Source organism: Aethalodelphis obliquidens, unplaced genomic scaffold (genome assembly GCF_003676395.1).
Source record: "Aethalodelphis obliquidens isolate GAN/ISIS:26980383/991018 unplaced genomic scaffold, ASM367639v1 scaffold62, whole genome shotgun sequence".
In the NCBI taxonomy this organism is placed as follows: domain Eukaryota; kingdom Metazoa; phylum Chordata; class Mammalia; order Artiodactyla; family Delphinidae; genus Aethalodelphis; species Aethalodelphis obliquidens.
In genome coordinates this window covers 5,616,868-5,638,315 of record NW_020838006.1, presented here as the reverse complement: position 1 = coordinate 5,638,315, position 21,448 = coordinate 5,616,868, and the positions used below count along the sequence as shown (strand labels likewise).

The following is a 21,448-nucleotide window of genomic DNA, read 5'->3' as shown; positions in this document are numbered from 1 at the left end:
CTAGGGAAGTCCCTGGATGTAGTATTTTTTGTTTTCAATGTACAGTTGTGTTTATTTTGAGAATTAAAAAATTTTGCTCACATAGTTCTTTACAATTATTAGGTTAGTTCCTAGGTATTTTACCTTTTAAAATTACATTGTAGGGAGTTCCCTGGCAGTCCAGTGGTAAGACTCTGCACTTCCGATGCAGGTGCATGGTTTCGATCCCTGGTTGGGGAACTAAGATCCCACATGCCATGCAGCACGGCCAAAAAAAAAAGAAAAGATTAAAATTATACTGTAAATTGATCCTTTCCTTCTATTATATTTTCAAACTTGTTTGTTTATATAAAGCTATTGATTTATGAATATTCATGGCATATGCCACTGTGTTATTAAATTTTTACTTGTTTCTCATGAGATTCCCACATATATGAGCATATAGTCTACAAACAGTGATAATCTTAACCTCCTTCTTTCCATTTCTATACCTCAAATTTTTTTTTCTGATCTAATTCTGCTGTTTTAGTGCCTTCAAAAACCTATTAAGTGGAAATTCCCTAGCGGTCCAGTGGGTAGGACTCCATGCTTCCACTGCAGAGGGCACAGGTTCAATCCCTGGTCAGGGAACTAAGATCCCACAAGCCATGTGGTGCAGCCAAAAAAAAAAAAAAAAAACAACCATAAAACCTATTAAGTGATAATGATGAATGTGGCTGTTCTGGTTAAAAATATGTTCACAAGTTCCTTGACATTCATCCCTTCAAAAGATGGACTCATCTTTTTGAATGAAGGCTGGCTTGAATGACTTACTTCTATGGAACAGAAATAAAGTGAAAGGGATGGTGTGTGACTTTGGAGACCAGGTCATAAAAGGGACTGCAGCTTCCTTCCTCTGTCATGGTTTACTTACTCTGTGCCAGTGCCATGGTTTGTTTTGTTTTTTTTGGCTGTGTTGGGTCTTTAGTTGCGGTGAGCGGGGGCTACTCTTCATTGCGGTGCACGGGCTTCTCATTGCAGTAGCTTCTCTTATTGCAGAGCACGGGCTCTAGGGGAGCAGGCTCAGTAGCTGTGGCTCGCAGGCTCTAGAGCACAGGCTCAGTAGTTGTGGCACACGGGCTTAGTTGCTCTGTGGCACGTGGGATCTTCCTGGACCGAGGCTCGAACCCGTGTCCCCTGTATTGGCAGGCAGATTCTTAACCTCTGTGCCACCAGGGAAGTCCCCAGTGCCAACTTTTGAGGACACTCAAGCAGGCTTGTGGTCCCAAATGTTGAGGCACTGAGGCTTCTGGCCAACAGTCATGCAAGTGAGCTTGGAAGTGGATCCTCCTGCCTGGATTAAGCCTTCACAACTGAAGCCCCAGCTGATATCATGACTGTGACTTTATGAGAAACTCTGAACCAGAAGAATACAGTTAAGCTGCACCCCCCCCCCTTGTGTGTTGGTGAAGTTTTTGCTTATTGGACTAGATTATAAATTGATTCACATGACCCACAAAGTTTAAAAATGATTTGTATCAGCTTGGACTGAAAGGGACAGTGACAGTACAACGTGAAGAGAGGTCTTTAGACCCCTGCACAACTATAGACAGGAAGCAGCTGAGAAAATGATTTAACTGTAAACATGGGTACCTTTTATGGAGATGGAAGGATAACTCAGAGGGTGGAGCCAAGAGCCCAGTGGATGGAGAAAAGAGCCCCTGAGTACTCTCAGGAAGTTGACAGAGTCCTAATCAAGGAACCGGCAACATTTACCCAGTTAGATTTCAGAATTTCTGTGGACCAGTGACTACTATGTGCCTTTCATTGCTCTCCTCTTTGAAGGGAAATGCCTATAGAGACACAGTTTCCCATGCCTCTTTCATTGCATGTGATGTATGTGGTAGTGGTTAGTGCAGATCTCCTGTCTTTTTAATTCACAGACCTTCATATGGAGAGCAACGACTTGAGTTACACCCAAGGAACTGCATCCAAGAGCTCATTTGCTCCAGGACCTCACAAGATTCCGGACCTTAATGCTGTATTGGAATGAGAACTTTACAGGGGTCTGGGGAGGGGATGAGTGTATGCTGCATGTAAAAAGAATGTAAAACAGTTGTGGCCAGAGGGTGGATTCTGGAAGTTTTAAAACATGGGCCCCAAATTATTTAACTCTCCTCCCATCAATCTGATTCTGTGGCTGCTTGACTAATAGAATACAGTGCAGAATAAAGATTCTGTATCAGTTTCTGGTCCCAGGCCTTACGTGTTTAAAAAAAAAAAAAAGATAGTTGTTAAAGATGGTAAGCAGATTTTATTCAGGACGGTGACTGGTACAGGGATGGCTGCAATGGGATTTTGCAGTGGGGGAGACTGGGCTCAACCTCAAATACAGCATGGTAATTGGGAATTTAGAGCCAAAGAGCAGTGTGGGGGTTAGCAGATGGAAATTCACTAAGAGGAAACATCAAAGGTAAGGGGGTTTCTGGTTAAACCCATCTAACAGGATTCTTGTTGAAGGTAGTCCAGGGTGATCAGATATTACCTAGGTCAGCGGTCCACAACTGACCAGGGCACCAGGGACCGGTTTCGTGGAAGACAATTTTTCCACGGCCCGGGGGATGGTTCAGGCAGTAATGCAAGCGATGGGTGGGTGTGTGTGTGTGTGGGGGGGGGAAGTTCAGGCGGTAACACAAGCGATGAGGAGCGGCAGATGAAGCTTTGCTTGCTTGCCTGCTGCTCACCTCCTGCTGTGCGGCCTGGTTCCTAAGAGGTACCGCTCTGCGGCCCACAGGTTGGGGACCTCTGACCTAGGTGATGATGGAGGCTAAGAAACCTAATCAGTTACGGAACTAGAGGGTTCCTAGAATGACCTAGTGGGGTTCTTGCTAAACCTGAATTTTACAGATGGGACAGGAGGTCAGCAGATTGACTAAAGTTTGATCAAGCAAAGAATCTTTGTCCTAAAACACCAGCAACTGCTACTTCCTGTCTTTTGGGACACTAGCTTTCGGAACCCGTATGCCACGCTGTGAGGAAATCAAGACCACATGGAAAGGCCACGTGTAGGCATTCCAGCAGGCCCAACTGAGGTCCCGGTCCACAGCCAGTATCAAGCATCAGACATGAGTATGGGAGCCCTTGACATGATTTTAGCTGCACTCATAGGAGAGGCCCTGGATGGGAATCCCCTAAGCCCAGTGAACCCCAGAAGCAAGAACAATAACAGCAGCGTAATTGCCAACTGTTCCTCCGACCCAACCCCTCCTTTAGTTCAAGCTCGCCAAACCACTCACGGGAATTAGCAGTTGAGGGAACTTTCCGGAGCCCTTCCTCGGGAGTGATGATTGGCTTGCACTCATGTCAATCAAGACTTTCTGCCCAATGGACCTTTCAGCCTCCAGACAGGGTGTGAGCCTATTGGCTAGCACAACCGCTCTCTCCATCTGTAGTGTGGGCAAAACCCAGAAAGTACCCACAAAGACCACACGGGATAAAAACACCTCCAGAAGTGGCGTTTAGGGCGGCTTCCTACAGTGCGGTCCAATGAACTCTTTCTTTTGGCAGCAACTTCAGTCCTCGAGCCCGCCCAAAAGGAAGAAGATCTTGACTGGTTGTTTAGCACAGGGGCACAGAGACTCACGGGAGCCTCGACGAAGCGCTTGCCGTTATTGTTCAGATCGCCTGTCAATCAGCGCGCCTTTCTGGATGGGCGGAAACTGGGGGCCCTTTGGCACCGCCTCTTCCTGGGCTGGTGTGTAGGGAGGTCGCCAGGCCGCAGCGGCTGGGAACCTGCCGCGTGGGCGGGGCCGCGCTGCACGGCCCTACAGTTGCTTCAACGTGAAGCGTCGGGAGTGCAGCGAACCTCGGGGCCGTGAGAGGGGGGCTTGGCCCGGTGCGAGCGCGGGGGCGGGGCCGCGGCCGGGGCGGGGCTGGAGGAGGCGGAAGCGGCGAGCGAGCTGGAGCCGGAGCCGTAGCGAAGCCAGCGTCCGGGCCGGCGGGACGGCGTCGGCTGGGTTGGCCGGGGCGGCGGGGCGCTAGAGCCGGGGCGGGCGGGCAGCGGGCCGGGGGTCGGGTGACGGGCGGGCTGAGCTCCCGCCCCCGCGCGGTCCCGGGGAGGATGCGGCCGGGGGCCTCGGGGCGGGGCGGGCGGTGGCGGCGGCAGCGCTAGCGGCGCAGGGGGTGGGCGGCGGCGGCATGAGGCGCGGGGCCGGCGTCCGCGGGAGGGAGGCGCTGCCCGCGGCCCGGCCGCTCTCGCTGCAGCTGCTCGCCGGGTTCGCCGTGCCCTGCCCGCGGGGCCCTGGCTGTTCTCATCCCGGCCGCCGCCCAGGCTGCCGCTGGTGACCACTCGCCGCGCCGCCGGAGGCTTCACCCGCGCCCTCCCCCAGGACGCGCCCGTGGAGCTCCGGCCTCTTCGCCCCGCTCGCGGAGGCCGCGCTGCGCGCCGGGCGGCGGCGAAGCCGGAAGATGGCCTGGGTGCTCAAGATGGACGAGGTGATCGAGTCCGGGCTGGTGCACGACTTCGACGCCAGTCTCTCGGGCATCGGGCAGGAGCTGGGCGCCGGCGCCTACAGCATGAGGTACCAGTGCCCGGGCGCGGGCGGGCGGGCGGGCTGGCGGAAGCCTCTGTCTCCTTGGGAAAGGCCTGCACGACCCTGGGCCTCTGACCGCGCCATGGAGCCCTGCGGGCCTCTGCCCACGGCGGGCGCCGGCGACGGAGGGCGGCCCCGCAAGCTTTGGCCCGGGGACCGCCCCTGAGGGCTGCATTTTTGCTGTAAAATACGCCCCGCTGTTAGGATGGCTTGAGTTGGGGGAAGGGACTTCCTTGCCTTGCAAGTGATTTACAAGTCATTTAGAGCTGGAATACAGTGTACGAAATGCTAGGACTCGTGTTGGGAGAACACTCTCCAGGGTTTTGGCATTAGTTCCTATTCTGTTCTACATTGTAGTCTTCATTGGTTGCAAATTTTAATCACTTGATATTCCAGTAGTAATTATCATAAGTGAAAGTAGCCACAGGGGGGAAAAAGCACATTAACTTGGGTTTTTTAATTGTCTCAAAGTGAAGTTTTTCACTGGGGGGACTACCCTCTGAGGCTGTTTCCTTTTGAAGAAGGCTTTAAGATGCACTGATTGCACCACAAACAAGAGTTTGTTTAGTCTCAGCTGTCTGAGACTAAAGCAGCCATTCATTTTGTTTAATTTTGATAGGTTGAAACAGATCTGAACTTAGTCTCTCGCCTTTATCCTGAAGAACACTGGGTTTTTCCTATCAGTTTGGCAGCTCTGTATTTTTATTTTTTTAGCAGTTTTATGGAAATATAGTTTACTTAGTATACGTTCACCCGATTAAAGTGTAAAATTCAGTGGTTTGGCAGTTTTTCGTAAATGCGAATTAAATGAGATTTTGCGAAGAGACTCTTTAAAGTAATGACTGATGTCTTTGACGAGCTGTCCAGTTTCCCAGTAGCTTTCATACCTCTCACTGCAGCTCTGGGGGAGGACAGGGAGCATTAAAGTCCTGAAGAAGAACGACTTCTGGGTCAGAGCAGGCCTTGGATGGTAGGGGCTGCTCCCTGAAATAATTTGGCTTTTAAATCTTAAACAGAAACTCTGAGCTGAAAAGTGGAGATGTTTCTTAGGGTGTGGAAGCACATGGATGAAAGCTTCAGGTCGCCGGTCTCTGACCCTGATTGGATCTGTGCTGGTCTGCCTGAACTTGGCACTTCCTCTCTCTGCAGCTGTGCAACTTGAGGGCTCTGCATGAGGTGGCTTATTTTCTAGAACAACTGTCTTAGTGTTGAGGAAATTGAGCTACTGAAAGTCATAAGGTCACCCCAGTCGGCAGTACAAGAGGCACTGATTCACAGTGAAAACGTGTGGGCCTCAAGGGCCATGCTGCTCCTTGAGACCCTGGACTTGCAGTGAAGGCAGAAGAGGGCAGGTGAGGCAGATTCAGTGTTTCTTCTCAATTATGGTTAAGTGAAGGTTTGCTGCTGAGAGCTTTGCTTACTGAGGGTTATTTTGAGCTTTTACTTTTTTTTCTCGAGTTCTGTGTATTTCAGTGATTCAGCCAACTAGTGAACTTTTGTTTATGGTCTGAAGGAAAATCTTGATATTAAACCTTTTCATTACCTTGTCCTTAAAGGTATTTTCTGACATCTTTGTAATTCTGTGTCTTTTTACAACACTTTCCATGGGGACTTTTTCCATTGATTGTTTTTGGTTATTGGTTATATGGTATGTGTCATTTAATCTGAATTTTCTAGTATCTTTGAAGGCAAATACCATTTTTAAGGAGCTTATTTAGTTTTTTGTACTTAATTGGGTCCTCAAGAGGAGCCAGGAGAGTACTTGCCTCTTGCAAATTCAAGGCCCATTATTTCAAATACAAATTTAGGAAAACTCCAAGATTGCTTTGATCTGAAGAAGGTCTGAAGAAGGCTTTAGGCTGTTGCAGTCCTCCTTTGATGGCCCTTACGCTTCCCACGCCCGGCCCTGGGGCTGGGGAGTGCCCAGCCTCCTCTCTGCAAGGGCAATGGCCTCCTTTCCTCAGGCATTGGGGAAGCGGGACATTCCCGAGCTCCAGGGAAGTAAGGCTCATGATTCTTGTCTGTTTCATTTGTTCTCTCAAATTCAAGAAATAAACTTTAGGCGCTAAATTTGAAATTATTGGAAAAGTGACGTCTTGATAAAAATTTGCTCTGGAGGCAGCTTTCCATTTTCCTTTCAAAGTGAAGTATGCTTGAGGGACTTCCCTGGAGGTCCAGTGGTTAAGACTCCGCGCCAGAGTGGTAGGGGAACTAAGATCCCACCCGCCACGCAGTGTGACCAAAAAAAAAAAAAAAACCCAAATTGAAGTACGCTTACTGTATTTGCTTTTTGTATGGCTTAAACCAAGAGGTATTTCTAAAGACTTCTTTAGGAAATGATTTCTTCAGCTTTGAAGGAAGATAGCATGAAAGAAACATGTGGTTTCTCTCAGTAGTCTGACAATTTAGAAATATATATTTGCATTAAATGATGTAGGCTGATAGTATTGGGATATAATGAGGCTAATTTCTGGTAAAATCTTTGCTTCCCTTATTTTTTCTACACTCGTTCTCATTGTCTGTGTTCTTCTGTGTGTACTCTGGTACCCCATTTGTATGTGAGGCATAGGCTGCTGCAGATTCTGTTTGAAATGAGGCAGGTCATAAATGCTTTTTAAAATCTTAGTTACAATATCAGGAGTCTAGAGATGGTTGAAGAGACCCTAGAAAGCTAATAGACCAATCCTTTTCTTGTAAGTGTTTAAACCAAAGTTTGTAGTTGTTAAAGCGATTGTCAGTGGCACCACCATTCCAAGTGAGGACTGAGTTTCCCCTCACTAAATGAAGGCCGAAACCCATTGTAACTTGAAATCTGGGTCATTCATGTTTTGTGAAGTAAGGAGCAGATAACCAAAGGACTTGAAAAAGTAAAACTCATTAAAACTCTCCTAGGAGGGTCTTTTGGGCCACCTGGTAATTTTATTTCCATCTTAAGTGTTCACATGAAATGTATAATCTATAATAAGTTAACTTTCAGGATTTAACGAGTAATTTGAAAAATAAAAGTAATGTGAATTCTTTATGCATAAAAACTTTTTTAATATTAAATTATTACTTTACAAAGGGCATTGATCTGAGCCCTCTTAAACTTCACTATGGTATACATCTGTTTTGAAACAAAAGGTATACTTCACATATTCTTAAGTGAGAGGTACATTCATAGTTTACAAATAATTTGCTAAATCAAAACTGGTTTGGGGTGAAGACAGATTTCCTATGTTGATTGAAAGATTAAAACGTCAGTTTATAGACCCTTTGAGGTAATGGGAAAATTTTAACTTTGATCAGTGTTAAGTTAGTAAAAGATTACAAAGGATATGGTTTATTATGTAGCTATTAATAGCTTATAATTTTCTTTGGGTCTCATGCTAAAGCAGAATGTCCTTGAGTAGGTGACATTTCTTGGAAGTATAGAAAATTTTCAGGATCAGTGAAATTTGAACAATTTATTAGGGTGGTACCTGAGACTGCTTCCAGAATCGGCAATAATTTCTATAAAATTTCTCATTTCAAATTTTAAAAACTTTTTCTGGGTTTAATCTTGAAAGACTTTAATAAATTGTTGATAAAAAAAGATACTCACTTCAGAGTATAGTATCCATATTTGTTATTACCTTAAAGCAGGGATTGGCAAATCTTTTTTATAAAAGGCCAGATAGCAAATATTTAAGGCTTTGTAGGCCAGAGGGTCTCTGTCACTCTGTTTTGTTTGTTTACAACCCTTTAAAAAAATGTAAAAACCATTCTTAGGTCCTGATTGTACAAAAACAGGCCAGCTGGGTTTGGCCTTTGGGCTGTAGCTTGCTGACCCCTGCTGTAAAGGCTAGATTCTAATAATATACTTTGATTGCCTTGGAAAAACATTTGCTGAGTATTGAAACCTTATATTCAAAAAATAATTTTTATGTAGACTAAGAACTCAGCTAATTTATGTACCTCCTATTGTTTGTCCATAGATTTTATTGTGTTCAATTTTTAAAATCAGGTGTTCTCTCCCCGCACTAAGTAAGATTCAGTACAGTTTATGCCCTTCAATCAGGGCTATTTGAAACTTGGTAGTTTATTGATACGGTCTCATAAATGTGATGTTTCATCAGAGTGACGCTTATTAGTTTGCTAGGACAACTTGAACATTTACTTTTGGTGGAAATACTGTCTGATGGTTCATCTTATTTTGCTGTAATTTCTGTGACTGAATTTAAAAGAAGTTCTGTAATATTTATTTTGCTTGCTTTGGGACATATCTGATACATGGTTGTGAAATTCTTCTGTGTTGAACCTTGGTAGTAGAGTCTTTTTGTTTTAAACTTTCTGAGTTTGAGTTAGGAGTTTATGTTTACAAGTTAAAAAGATTGTGTAGATAGTTGACATATACCCTTTACCCAACTTCTACTTCCATAACTGGAATACAGTCTTCAAAACTGCCTTGGTGCAGAACTGTTACCTAAAGTGCAAAATTCATTTGAATTTCACAGGTTTTTCTTCTCTATTGCCCTTTTTCTAGTCCAGGTTCCAATCTAGGATCCCATATTGCATTTAGTCTTTACCTCCTTCAACAACAATTCCTTAGTCTTTCCTTCTCTTTTATGACTCCGACACTTCTGCTATGTAATAGTCAGAACCGTTGTTTTTAAACACATAAAAATTTTTTGGAAGCAACAATAGAATACCTATTGAATACTATTGAATACTATTTAGCTTTTAAAGGATCTCTGTCATTTTAGCAGAGTGATTTTTTTTAAAGGCTCATTTTTATTTTATTTTTTAATTTTATGGCTATGCTGTGCAGCATGTGGGATCCTAGTTCCCCGACCAAGGATTGAACCCACGCCCCCTGCATTGGAAGTGCAGAGTCTTAACCACTGGACCTCCAGGGAAGTCCCAGCAGAACGATTTTGAGTAGAGTAGGACCACTGTTGATGTCATTCATTTATAGATTACTTTGTCTCAGTCTACCTGAATAGAATGGTATGCTGTGTCCTTTGTAGTCTCTTCGTAAGCAAGAACTTTTAAATTTTATTAATTCATTTGAAATAACAATTACAAACCATTATATATTACCACAAATATATTTTATTAAAAAACTTTTTTCAGAAACAAAACACTTTGTGAGAAGAGTAGTATTGTCTTACACTTGGAAATTTTTTTTTTTTAACATCTTTATTGGAGTATAATTGCTTTACAATGGTGTGTTAGTTTCTGCTTTATAACAAAGTGAATCAGCTATACATACACATATATCCCCATATCTCTTCCCTCTTGCGTCTGTCTCCCATCCTCCCTATCCCACCCCTCTAGGTGGTCACAAAGCACCGAGCTGATCACCCTGTGTTATGCTGCTGCTTCCCACTAGCTATCTGTTTTATATTTGGTAGTGTATATATGTCCATGCCACTCTCTCACTTTGTCCCAGCTTACCCTTCCCCCTCCCTGTGTCCTCAAGTCCGTTCTCTAGTAGGTCTGCATCTTTATTCCCATCCTGCCCCTAGGTTCTTCATAACCATTTTTTTTTTAGATTCCATATATATGTGTTAGCATACGGTATTTGTTTTTCTCTTTCTGACTTACTTCACTCTGTATGACAGACCCTGGGTCCATCCACCTCACTACACATAACTCAATTTCGTTTCTTTTTATGGCTGAGTAATATTCCATTGTATATACATATGCCACATCTTCTTTATCCATTCATCTGTTGATGGACACTTAGGTTGCTTCCATGTCCTGGCTATTGTAAATAGAGCTGCAGTGAACATTGTGGTACATGACTCTTTGAATTATGGTTTTCTCAGGGTATATGCCCAGTAGTGGGATTGCTGGGTCATATGGTAGTTCCATTTTTAGTTTTTTTAAGAAACCTCCATACTGTTCTCCATAGTGGCTGTATCAATTTACATTCCCACCAACAGTGCAAGAGTGTTCCCTTTCCTCCACACCCCCTCCAACATTTATTGTTTGTAGATTTTTTGTTGATGGCCATTCTGACTGGTGTGAGGTGATTCCTCATGGTAGTTTTGATTTGCATTTCTCTAATGATTGATGTTGAGCATTCTTTCATGTGTTTGTTGGCAATCTGTATATCTTCTTTGGAGAAATGTCTGTTTATGTCTTCTGCCCATTTTTGGATTGGGTTGTTTGTTTTTTTTTTAATATTGAGCTGCATAAACTGCTTGTAAGTTTTGGAGATACATCCTTTGTCAGTTGCTTCATTTGCAAATATTTTCTCCCATTCTGAGGGTTGTCGTTTCGTCTTGTGTATGGTTTCCTTTGCTGTGCAAAAGCTTTTAAGTTTCATTAGGTCCGATTTTTTTTTTTTAATTTCCATTTCTCTAGGAGGTGGGTCAAAAAGGATCTTGCTGTGATTTGTCATTGAGTGTTCTGCCTATGTTTTCCTCTAAGCAAACTTCTTTAATATTTGGTGTAGAAAAGCAGATGGATTCTCTTATCTGCTATCGGAATATATTGTTTTGGTTGACATATGTGAAGAAAATCCAGCCTCACGTAGATATGTGTTTGGAAAAGGGGAGATTATTTTAATAGCCCTTTCAGATCATTTTGGAAAGTCGTCTGATAATATACCAGCACTTGAAAAGTGGTAGTTTCTTAAAGTTACAATGTGGACTCTGAAACTGTATCAATGTACTTTTTGTACTGTTACATTAGAATCAATTTGTCTGTTTTGAACTTTGATTGGGTCTCTTACCCTGAGTAATTTTGAAATATGCATGCATTGGTCATTTGGAAAATAATGATTTCTTGAGTTATGCAGATCTTCTAAATGTTGACATTTTTCTCTATGCAGTATCAAAAAATCATATTCCTTAGTATCACCACTGTCCCATCAGAGAAAGTACATGGTGGAGGGTGCAGATTTTATCATTGGTAACAAATGCTATCACAGTTGTTTTACTCGAAATGATAGGCTGGTTTAATTAATTTTTGAGGAAATTTCTGTCAGATACTCAGGTATGAATAATCATAGTTTGTCAATATTTATTTCAAGTAAAAATGATATTCTGTGAGAGAAGCTGCTAGATCAGCTCACAGATCATAATTTCATAAAAAACTTTTCCTTGAGACAACCATTGCACTTAGATGTGCAGCAGAAATACCTTATGCCTACCCAAGGACAAATATTTAATAAAATTAATACTTTTTATACAATGACTGCTAGTGTAGCTTGGTGCCACTGCCTTGATTCATGCCAAGGCACCTGCAGTTTTAACCACCATCGGTTTTGTGCAAATGTCAACTGAGTGAGAAAGGCAAATAATGGTTCAGTGTTATCCTGAGAATAGGTTTGACCTCCTGAACCCTTGAAAATCTCAGGGTCCCCAGGATTCCATGGACCACACTTTGAGAATCTCTGGTCTAATGTGTGCCTAGAGTTTGGATACTTAAAATATTTTCTATTAAATTAAAAACAAACTAGAGTTCAGAGAGTCCTGGTGTCACTCAACAAAGGGCAGAGCTGGGATTTGAAGCTCCAGAGTTGGGATCTGACCTCCACTTCTTCCCATTGTACCCTTTGCTGCCCACCAATGAATAACTGAGAAGTCTTCTCAAAGTAGAAGAAAATAATCTTTCTGGATAGGAGAAAAATCAGTTGGGAATGCTATATATATATATAAATAAAATTTATTTTTTTTTCTTGTTGTAGCTTTTTTTATTCTCTTTTTCTTCTCTTCAGGACCTTGCTGAACTTATTAGTTCTAATAATTTGTAGGATCTCAGACTTCCTAGTTGATATCTTTAAATAATTATAGATTTATTTCTTCCTGTGTAATCTTTTTTTTTTTTAACATTTAGTTTTTGGCTGCTTCGGGTCTTAGTTGTGGTGCACGGGCTCTTCTTTGCAGTGAGCGGGCTTCTCTCTAGCTGTGGTATGTGGGCTCTGTAGTTGCGGCATGTGGGCTTAGTAATTGCAGTGAACAGGCTTAGTTGCGCTGTGGCCTGTGGGATCTTAGTTCCCTGGCCAGGGATCGAACCAGCGTCCCCTGTGTTGCAAGATGGATTCTTAACCACTGGACCATCAGGGAAGTCCCACTTGCTGTGTAATCTTCACATTTCATTTTCTTGCCTTAGTGTGTGGTCTAGCCTTCACTGCAGTGTTGTTTAGAAGCACTAAGAACTTGAATCTTCAGTCTTCTTACTGATTAGAGAATGCTTCCAAAATTTCATAAATAGGTTGTCTCTGTTTATAGCTGAGATTGGTCCTCAATTTTCTTTCTTTTCTTTTTTTTGGTTCTCCTGTCCTTTTAAAAAAACATTAAGGCTGTATCAGCTTCAAGTGAGCAGGAGAGCGTTCCCTTTATGACCTAAACTTTTTTTTTTTGCGGTTCGCGGGCCTCTCACTGCTGTGGCTTCTCCCGTTGCGGAGCACAGCCTTGGGACGCGCAGGCCCAGCGGCCATGGCTCACGGGCCCAGCCGCTCCGTGGCACGTGGGATCCTACCGGACCGGCATGAACCCGCGTCCCCTGCATCGGCAGGCAGATTCTCAACCACTGCGCCACCAGGGAAGCCCTGAGCTAAACATTTTTGTGTGAGGTGGGACTGAACTGTTTCTTCAAGGTTTTGTAAAGCTCACCTGGAATACAGCATTTGGTGATTTTAATTTTTTTTTTTTTTTTTTTGCATGTGTAGATGTTTGTCTGCCTGTGTAATTTATTTAATGGGCATAGGAAATATACAATTTATCTGTCTTACCCAGCTGTGGGAATTTTTTTCCAGATTTTTTTTTTAACTGATCGCCATGATGTTTGTGATTACTCTTTCTTTCACTCCATGTATTGCTTGTGTCTTTTCCTTCTTCTGTGACCTATTGCAGAGGTTTGTCTATATCTAGTGTTTTGTAAGAAATCAAATTTTAGTTTTGTTTTTCTCCTCTATTGCATTTTCTCTTTTATTTTTGTCGTCTTCCTTCTTGTCTTGATTATGCTTGTTATTTTCCACCTTCTTTAGTTAGGTGCTTTGTCCTTGGTTTTTGGTGTGTGTTTTCTAATAGATGCATTTACAGCTACATATTTATCTGTAAGTCTGTCTCCCAAGGTTTTGTGGGGTTTTTTGTTTTTTTGGCTGCGTTGGGTCTTCATTGCTGCGCACGGGCTTTCTCTAGTTGTGACGAGTGGGGGCTACTCTTCGTTGCAGTGCATGGGCTTCTCATTGCAGTGGCTTCTCTTGTTGTGTAGCATGGGCTCTAGGCACACAGGCTTCCGTAGTTGTGGCACGCAGGCTCTAAAGCGCGGACTCAGTAGTTGTGGCACACAGGCTTAGTTGCTCTACAGCATGTGGGATCCTCCCGGAGCAGGGATTGTACCCGTGTCCCCAGCATTGGCAGGAGGATTCTTAACCACTGCGCCACCAGGGAAGTCCCTCTCTCCCAAGTTTTGAAGGCAGTACCTTTGTTTTCATTCAGTTCTTTTGTTTTCTTTATCTTCTTGTAGTTTTTTATATATTCTGGATACTAGCCTTTGATTATGCATATATGTCACAGATACTTTCTTCTACTCCTTGGCTTGCCTTTCCATTCCCTTTATGTTGGCTTTTGAACAGAAGTGCTTGATTTGGATATGGTCGGATTGACCAGCCTTTTCATTTATAGTTAGTCTTTCCCTGCTCTGAGGGTATAAAGATATTCTTATAGTCTTCTCTGAAGATTTATTACTTTACATATTCCATCTAAGTTTATAATCTCTCTAGAGTTTTGTTTTTTCTCTTCTTCTGTTTTTGGTGTAGTATGAGAGGAAGCCAGTTAATTGCAGTTATCCTTGTATGCATATGCAGTTTACCTAATATAACTGAAAAGACTGTTTACTTCTTAACTCTTTATATTGCCATTCTGTTATAAATCCAGTGCCCATCAAGTTCTAAATGTGGTGTTCTGTTTCCAGATTATGGATTCTGTCCTTGTGTTCCTGGGGATACCCAACTAGATCATGTTTTGTCATGGTTTGTCATTATCTCTTGGATTTGACTTGTTAATACTCAATTTAGGAGTTTTGCATCTATATTTATAGTTGAACTTTTCATTTTCTTTTCTAGTTTTGCTTGTACCTAGTTTTGATTTCAAAATTACCTAAGTCTTCATAAAATGATTTAGGAAGTATTTCCTCTGCTTCTGTTCCGTTGAAGGGTTTGTGTAAGAGCTGCCATTGAAAGTTCGCTAGAACTCGCCTGTGAAAGTTTACTCTGGAGGAATATTAACCACAGTATCAGTCTCTGTAGGATTATTTTTTAAAGCTTTTTATGTGTTTTTTTTTTGGCTGCTTTGGGTCTGCGTTGCTGCACGCTGGCTTTCTCTAGTTGCTGTGAGCGGGAGATACTCTTCATTGTGGTGCGCGGGCTTCTCATTGTGGTGGCTTCTCTTGTTGCAGAGCACGGGCTCTAGGCACGTGGGCTTCAGTAGCTGCGGCACGCGGGCTCAGTAGTTGTGGCATGTGAGCTCTAGAGCACAGGGTCAGTAGTTGGGGCACGCGGGCTTAGTTGCTTCGCGGCATGTAGGATCTTCCAGGGCCAGAGATAGAACCCGTGTCCCCTGCATTGGCAGGTGGATTCTTAACCACTGAGCCACCAGGGAAGTCCTGCTTTTTATGTCTTGAAGAAAGCTTTGGTGTTTTTTCCTAGAGAGTTGTTCATCTTATCCATATTTTCAAATATGTTGGCATAAAGTTGTTAATATTCTCATCTTATTAGTTTTTGTATTGTTAGTTTATATTCTCATCTTATTAGTTTTTATATTGTTTTTACTCATACTGATCAGTGCCTTCTCTTTTTGATCAGTCTCTCCTAGACATGTATCTCATTTTTTCGGGCACACTGGACCAGTCCTTTTGTGCACTTGATTCTTGTTTGTCAGGAGTAGGAGAAGTTCCAGATTTTTTTAAAATTTATTATTTTATTTTTGGCTGCACTGGGTCTTTATTGCTGTGCATGGGTTTTCTCTAGTTGCAGTGTGCAGGCCTCTCATTGCAGTGGCTTCTCTTGTTGCGGAGCACGGGCTCTAGGCACGTGGGCTTCAGTAGTTGTGGCTCATGGGCTCAGTAGCTGTGGCTCGTGAGCTCTAGAGTGCAGGCTCAGTAGTTGTGGCACACTGGCTTAGTTGCTCCGTGGCATGTGGGATCTTCCCGGACCAGGGCTTGAACCCCTGTCCCCTGTATTGGCAGGTGGATTCCCAACCACTGCACTACCAAGGAAGCCCCACTACTACTGTCTTAATTCTTGGTGATTTCAAAAGATAAATGGGACTTCCAGTAACGTGACACTTCTGTTCCTTGATTATCTTTCTTATAATGACATGATCTCAGCTACTCAATCGTATGGTCATAGGTTAGACCTTGGCAGTACCAGTCATGCAGCCGACCTGTAATCTCAAATTCGGAGTTCATCTGCTGCCCCCTGCCCTTCACTCGCTACCTCATTACCCTCCTCCTGCCATCACTGAACCCATTAAGATCTACAGTCACTGATGCTGCTCTCAGTTCACTGCTCCTTACCCTCTTGAACTCCTGTTTTCTTCCCCAGCCAGTTTAAGTTTCCCTGGTCAATCATTGTAATTACTTTTTGCATATACCTTTGTCTCCCTTGCCCCCCTCTTGCTTTATTCTCCTCTCCTATTTTTTTTTTTTTTTGCAGTACGCGGGCCTCTCACTGTGGTGGCCTCTCCCGTCGCGGAGCACAGGCTCCAGACGCGCAGGCTCAGCGGCCATGGCTCACGGGCCCAGCTGCTCCGTGGCACGTGGGATCTTCCCGGACCGGGGCACGAATCCGTGTCCCCTGCATCGGCAGGCGGACTCTCAACCACTGCGCCACCAGGGAAGCCCCTCTCCTATTTTTTATTTTAATAAAACTGTAACCCTGATTAAATCTGATTCTTCACCTCTTAGGTAGCTGAATGTGGCTCTAGGAAAGCACTGATTGGGCCTCACTGGAAGTGCATGACCTCAGCTCTCAAGTGCATCCTTTTGCTGCTCAGTGGTCTCACCTCAGTGCCCTTGTCCAGTCCCTCTCCAGTCCATTTCCTTTCCAGCTCTCCGTAAGGATGGGGTGGCTCCATCTCAGACCCACAACTCTTCCTCCTAGGGCCTAATTTCAGTTGATTTCCGTACTTGGTACTTTACTGAGAAAATTGAACTTCCACATGACTGTACTGGCTTATAAGTTTTTCTTGGTGTATTTAGGTGTGGTTTTTAAAATTATTTATGTTTCTTTGGTTATTTGGGGTTCTTGAATCAGTGAATTAGTGTATTTCATCAATTCTGGAATTCGCTTATTAGCCTTTATCTCAAATATTGCCTCTACCCCATTCTTTTCTGAGACTTCAATGTAAAAACTTCTCACTTTGTCTTTTCTTTCTTAACATCTCTTCTGCATTTTCTATCATTTTGCTCTCCATGCTGCCTTCTGGATAACTTCTTTTACCTATATTCCAGATTCCTTATGTATCTTCATTTGTGTGAGCTGTTATTAAATGTGGGTTCTTAATTTTAGCAATTTTATCTTCCGGTTCTCAAAATTCTATTTGTTCCTTTACAGGTTTGCTGTCCCTTGAAATTTCCTGTTCCTTGCAGATCTTTTCAGGCTTATCTTTTATTTCTTTCAACAGAGTAAGCTTAATTTTATCATACGGGTACAGTAATTCTGGCATCTTGAAGTCTTCAGTGGGTATTGGTCTATGTCCAATCAGGAAGAGAGAGAACACTGAGATGTTTCAAGCAGAGAAGGATTTAGTGAAGTATTTGATTGCAAAGGTGCTAGAAGGGTTCAGGGAGGAGAGTTGGCTGCGGGAGGCATGGCTGCTGATGCCCTGAGCTCTCCTGCAACTATGTTTGCCTCTTCTGCTCTTTCCCACTCCCTTTTAATTTCCCACCAGTGCTTCTTCCCTTTGGAGCAACCTAGGAAGATTCCAGCTGGCAAGAAGTCTTGTATATGTAGTTTTCAGGCCTCTAACCCTCTGCAACAAAGGCAGAAAAGAACTGAATACCAACAGACAGAGTCTTCTCTTGGTTCTTGCTCCTAAAGTCGTGTTTGTCTTTGTGTGCCTGGTTATTTTTGGATACTTGCATTTCAGAATTACTTGGAATAATTCAAAGCCTTGAATCTTTTCCTCTGCTTGTCAGATCCCTGGGTGGCCTACCTGTCTGGGATATGAGATGACAAAATCAGGTGAATACCAGAAATTTCTTATGGTTCAGCCTGGTAGAAATTATGACAAATTATCTGGACACCTAGTTTTTCATTTTAGTAATAATTGATTACCAGTGCTACAATTCATTCATCAATTTAACAGATATTTGAGCTCCTTCTTTGTGCTAGATGCTGGATTTAGTCAGTAAAGAGAAACCAATTTGGAGGGTGGTTATATACTTATGGAAGTTACAAATTTAAGTCCCGTATACTGTTGGAAAATGAAATGCTTTGTGGATAGAGCAGGAAAGGGGAAACTGGGAGTACAGATGGGAAGATTACAGTTGTCACTGGAAAGATGACATTTGAATGAAATGAGCCAGTAGGACATCAAGCAGAAGAGGGGCCAATGCAGAGAGGCCCTGGAAAAGGCGGGGAAGGAGGCTGGCTGAGGCAGAGACGGAGGGTGGGTAGGTGAAAAGGAAAGAAGAGCAGATTGAGTAGGGCCTTGTTGGACCTTGTAGGGACCCTGGTTTCGAAAGTGAGCTGATGGGGAGAGTTCAAAGGAATGAAATGATCTGAATTCTGTTTGAAGAGGCTTTCTCTGGCTGCTGTGTTGGTTGGAATGCATTTTCTTTCTAATTAAGTAAAAAATTAATTGGGATTTCATTAACAAATGATCTCTATGTGTTTATATGTTAAGTTTATTCAGGAGTCTTTTAGCACCTACCATGAGCATAGTAGCCTATAACCAAGTGAATAAAATGGTGGTTGCCTTATAGAATCTGAAGCAAATAAAATTTTATTTACTATGTGTAACAGTTTACTTACAAATAGCCATTCTTACGCAGTCTGATGTCTTATTTTGATGACGTGTATGTAATGATCAACCCAAGCAGTTAGTGTGAAGATCTTAAAATTATTCTCCATGTCACTTTTTAGTATAATTAACTAAATGCATCTGAGTTATAGCTCTCATCTCATTTTTTATTTCTTTCTCACCAAGAGAAATTTTTTTTTTTTTTTTGGCTGCACCATGTCGCTTGTGGGCTTTTAGTTCCCCGACCAGGGATTGAACCCAGGCCCTCAGCAGTGAGAGCATGGAGTCCTAACCACAGGACCGCCAGGGAATTCTCTCACGAAGAGAACTTGAAACGCTTACATATACATGACATAGAATATGTATGTATTTTCATCTACCATGGAGCCACTTTGACTGCTATGGTTGTTTTTAATAAAGAGAGCTGCTCTGAATCTTAAAGTACCATTTGTAAGTTTCCTGAAAAGTTTTTATATCTGCTCCAAGGTTTTTATCCCTGTCCTGGAGGAAGGCTGGGGACCATTCCTGACTATGTGTTCCTCACTTATACTTTTGACTTAGGAGTGTTTTGACAGTTCCTAGGTATAAATAAAGTAGAAGGAGAATTAGTGGGTAATTCAGTCCCTGACTAATCAGTCTGGTGCTTTAATAGAAATGTATGTGGGAGGAGGGAATGCAGGGTTTCCCTTTCATTTCATTTATTTCCACATTTTGCTTTTAAATTGAATTTAATTAAAATGGAGTAGCCAGATATCTGAGTCAGTTAACAGCTTGTAAGAAGAAATAAACAATTCAGACAAGCCTTTGCTGTTCTTATTGTTATAGTAGTTATTCATTTGGATATTTTGCTGTTTTACCTTTTATTGAGGAATGGACGTAGAAAAGCCATCGAGATATAAATGTACAGCTCAGTGAATTATCTCAAAAAAAGAAATACCCACCCTTCATATGTTAATGGTGGGAATGTAAAATGGCGCAGTCACTTTGTAAAACAGTTTGGCAGTTTCTCAAAAAGGTAAAGAGTTACCATATGACCCAACAATTCTACTTCTAGGTATATATCCAAGGGAATTAAACATGTCTACACAAAAATACATGCAAGTGTTCATAGCAGCATTATGCATAATCAAAAAAATGGAAACAAGCCAAAGGTCCACCTCCAATGATGGATAAACAGAATGTGGTATATTCATACAATGGAATATCATTCAGCCTTAAAAAGGAATGAAGTACTGATACATGCTACAACATGAATGGACTTGAAAACATACTAAAAGAAGCAAGTCACAAAAGGCCACATGATTCTTTTTGCGTTAAATATCCAGAATAGGCAAATCCATAGAGACAAAGCAAATCAGTGGTTGCCAGGGTTGGGGGATAGGGAGTGACTGCTAAGGGTATGAGATTTCTTTCTGAGGTGCTGGAAATGTTCTGGAATTAGATAGTGGTGAAGACTGTACAACTCTGTGAATATATTTTAAAAAACACTGAATTATACACTTTAAAAGGGTGAATTTTGTGGTATGTAAATTATACCTCAGCTCCTTTTTTTTTTTTTAAAGGCAAACCAGACACATCCATGTGTGTTTAACCACCAAAGTTAACAGAATATAGACAGTACCCCAGAAGACCTCCCCATCCCCCTCCCGATCAATGACCCAAGTTATTCTTGGAGGGAAAAATAGCAGCTGTTTCTACTGCTACTGTTTGCTTCTCAGAAGAAGCCATTGTTGTAGACTAAGTATGAAGCTTTATGCTCTCAGCGTTTAGCTAGGACCAGCAGGGAACTTTTTGTAAAATACCATTTAATCAAATGCTTCTTTGTGATTTCATGGTGCCAGTGTGACCTACCTTTCAAAACAGGTGGCTATGTACTCTTGCTTTTATTTATTTTTTAATAGAAATGAGTTTAAAGTTTTTAACTAATTTTTTTCACATAACTTTTTTTTTTTTTTTGTACCACATGTATTATTAGCCTGATCTCTTTGTCAGTAGTTTGGACTTAACTATTAAATATTTCTTATTTTAATGCTCTGCCTAATCGTAGGCACCCCCCCCCCAACTCACACTAGAGGTATGGTTTATTAAAACTATCTTTTGGGGGAGCCAGATTAGCATTAATAGTTCTTTTATTCTACATATCATATCTGATCTTAAATTTTAAAAGAAACTACCACTAAATATTTTTATGTTTTTAAATGTTTTAAACCCAGAATAAGGTCAGTGTTGATTTTTTTTTTTGCTTTTCAGCGATGTCTTGGCATTGCCAATTTTCAAGCAGGAAGATTCCAGCCTTCCATTGGATGACGAAACCAAACACCCGCCCTTCCAGTATGTGATGTGTGCAGCAACGTCACCAGCTGTGAAGCTGCACGATGAAACGCTCACGTACTTGAACCAAGGTTGGTACGGCTGCATCACACTTTAAGAGTTCACAAAAATCTGAAATAGGGTTTTGGCATTGCAGCCTAGAATAATGGTAATAATTGAAAATTAGATTCTTTTTCTCAGTTTTTACAACTTTAGTTGTAAAATTGTAGGAATTTTAGCGTGAGCCAACAAAGCAATTGTTTGTGGAAACTTATTTGCACAAAGAGGGTCTGTGGAACAAGATTTATTACAGGATTTCTTTAGACAAAATCCAAAGGAGGAGCAGGTAATAAAGGATGTCAGTTATTTTTAGGAACATGGTTTCAGTGTGGAACTTGAGAATGAATCAGAAGTCCAGCTAGCAAGGGACTTGGTCTCAGGAACGAAGCAGGTTTGTGCTGGTAATACGAGTCCAGCAAGGTGGAGTCTGTGGCTAAAGTAAACTGCGTCAAATCTTGTCTACACTTAATGAGAATACTGTGTTTCGGTGATATGAAAGCGAGAGTGGGCAGAATGGAAAACGGAGATGTGAGGGTAGGATATACAGTTGGAAAGAGGAAAGGATTTTTTTTGAGGTGCTCTCAG

At 42.3% G+C, this 21,448-nt stretch overlaps 1 protein-coding gene across 8 annotated transcripts in view; it reads left to right on the top strand.

Annotated features, from left to right (window-relative positions):
* The first annotated feature begins 4,103 nt into the window (after positions 1-4,103).
* Positions 4,104-21,448, top strand: part of UBP1 (upstream binding protein 1) — a 69,556-nt gene continuing 52,211 nt past the window's right edge. For 3 of the 8 annotated variants that reach the window (XR_003429028.1, XR_003429026.1, XR_003429027.1), the window contains exons 1-2: positions 4,104-4,538; positions 20,744-20,895. Coding sequence is in view for 5 of the 8 variants with exons in the window: in XM_027088299.1 (XP_026944100.1) it covers positions 4,426-4,538; positions 20,744-20,895 (265 nt within the window). In the remaining 3 variants the exon portion in view is untranslated. Of the gene's footprint in view, positions 4,539-16,353; positions 17,713-20,743; positions 20,896-21,448 lie in introns of those variants that run through there. The other 5 variants (XM_027088299.1, XM_027088300.1, XM_027088301.1 and 2 more) reach the window with 5 other exon arrangements.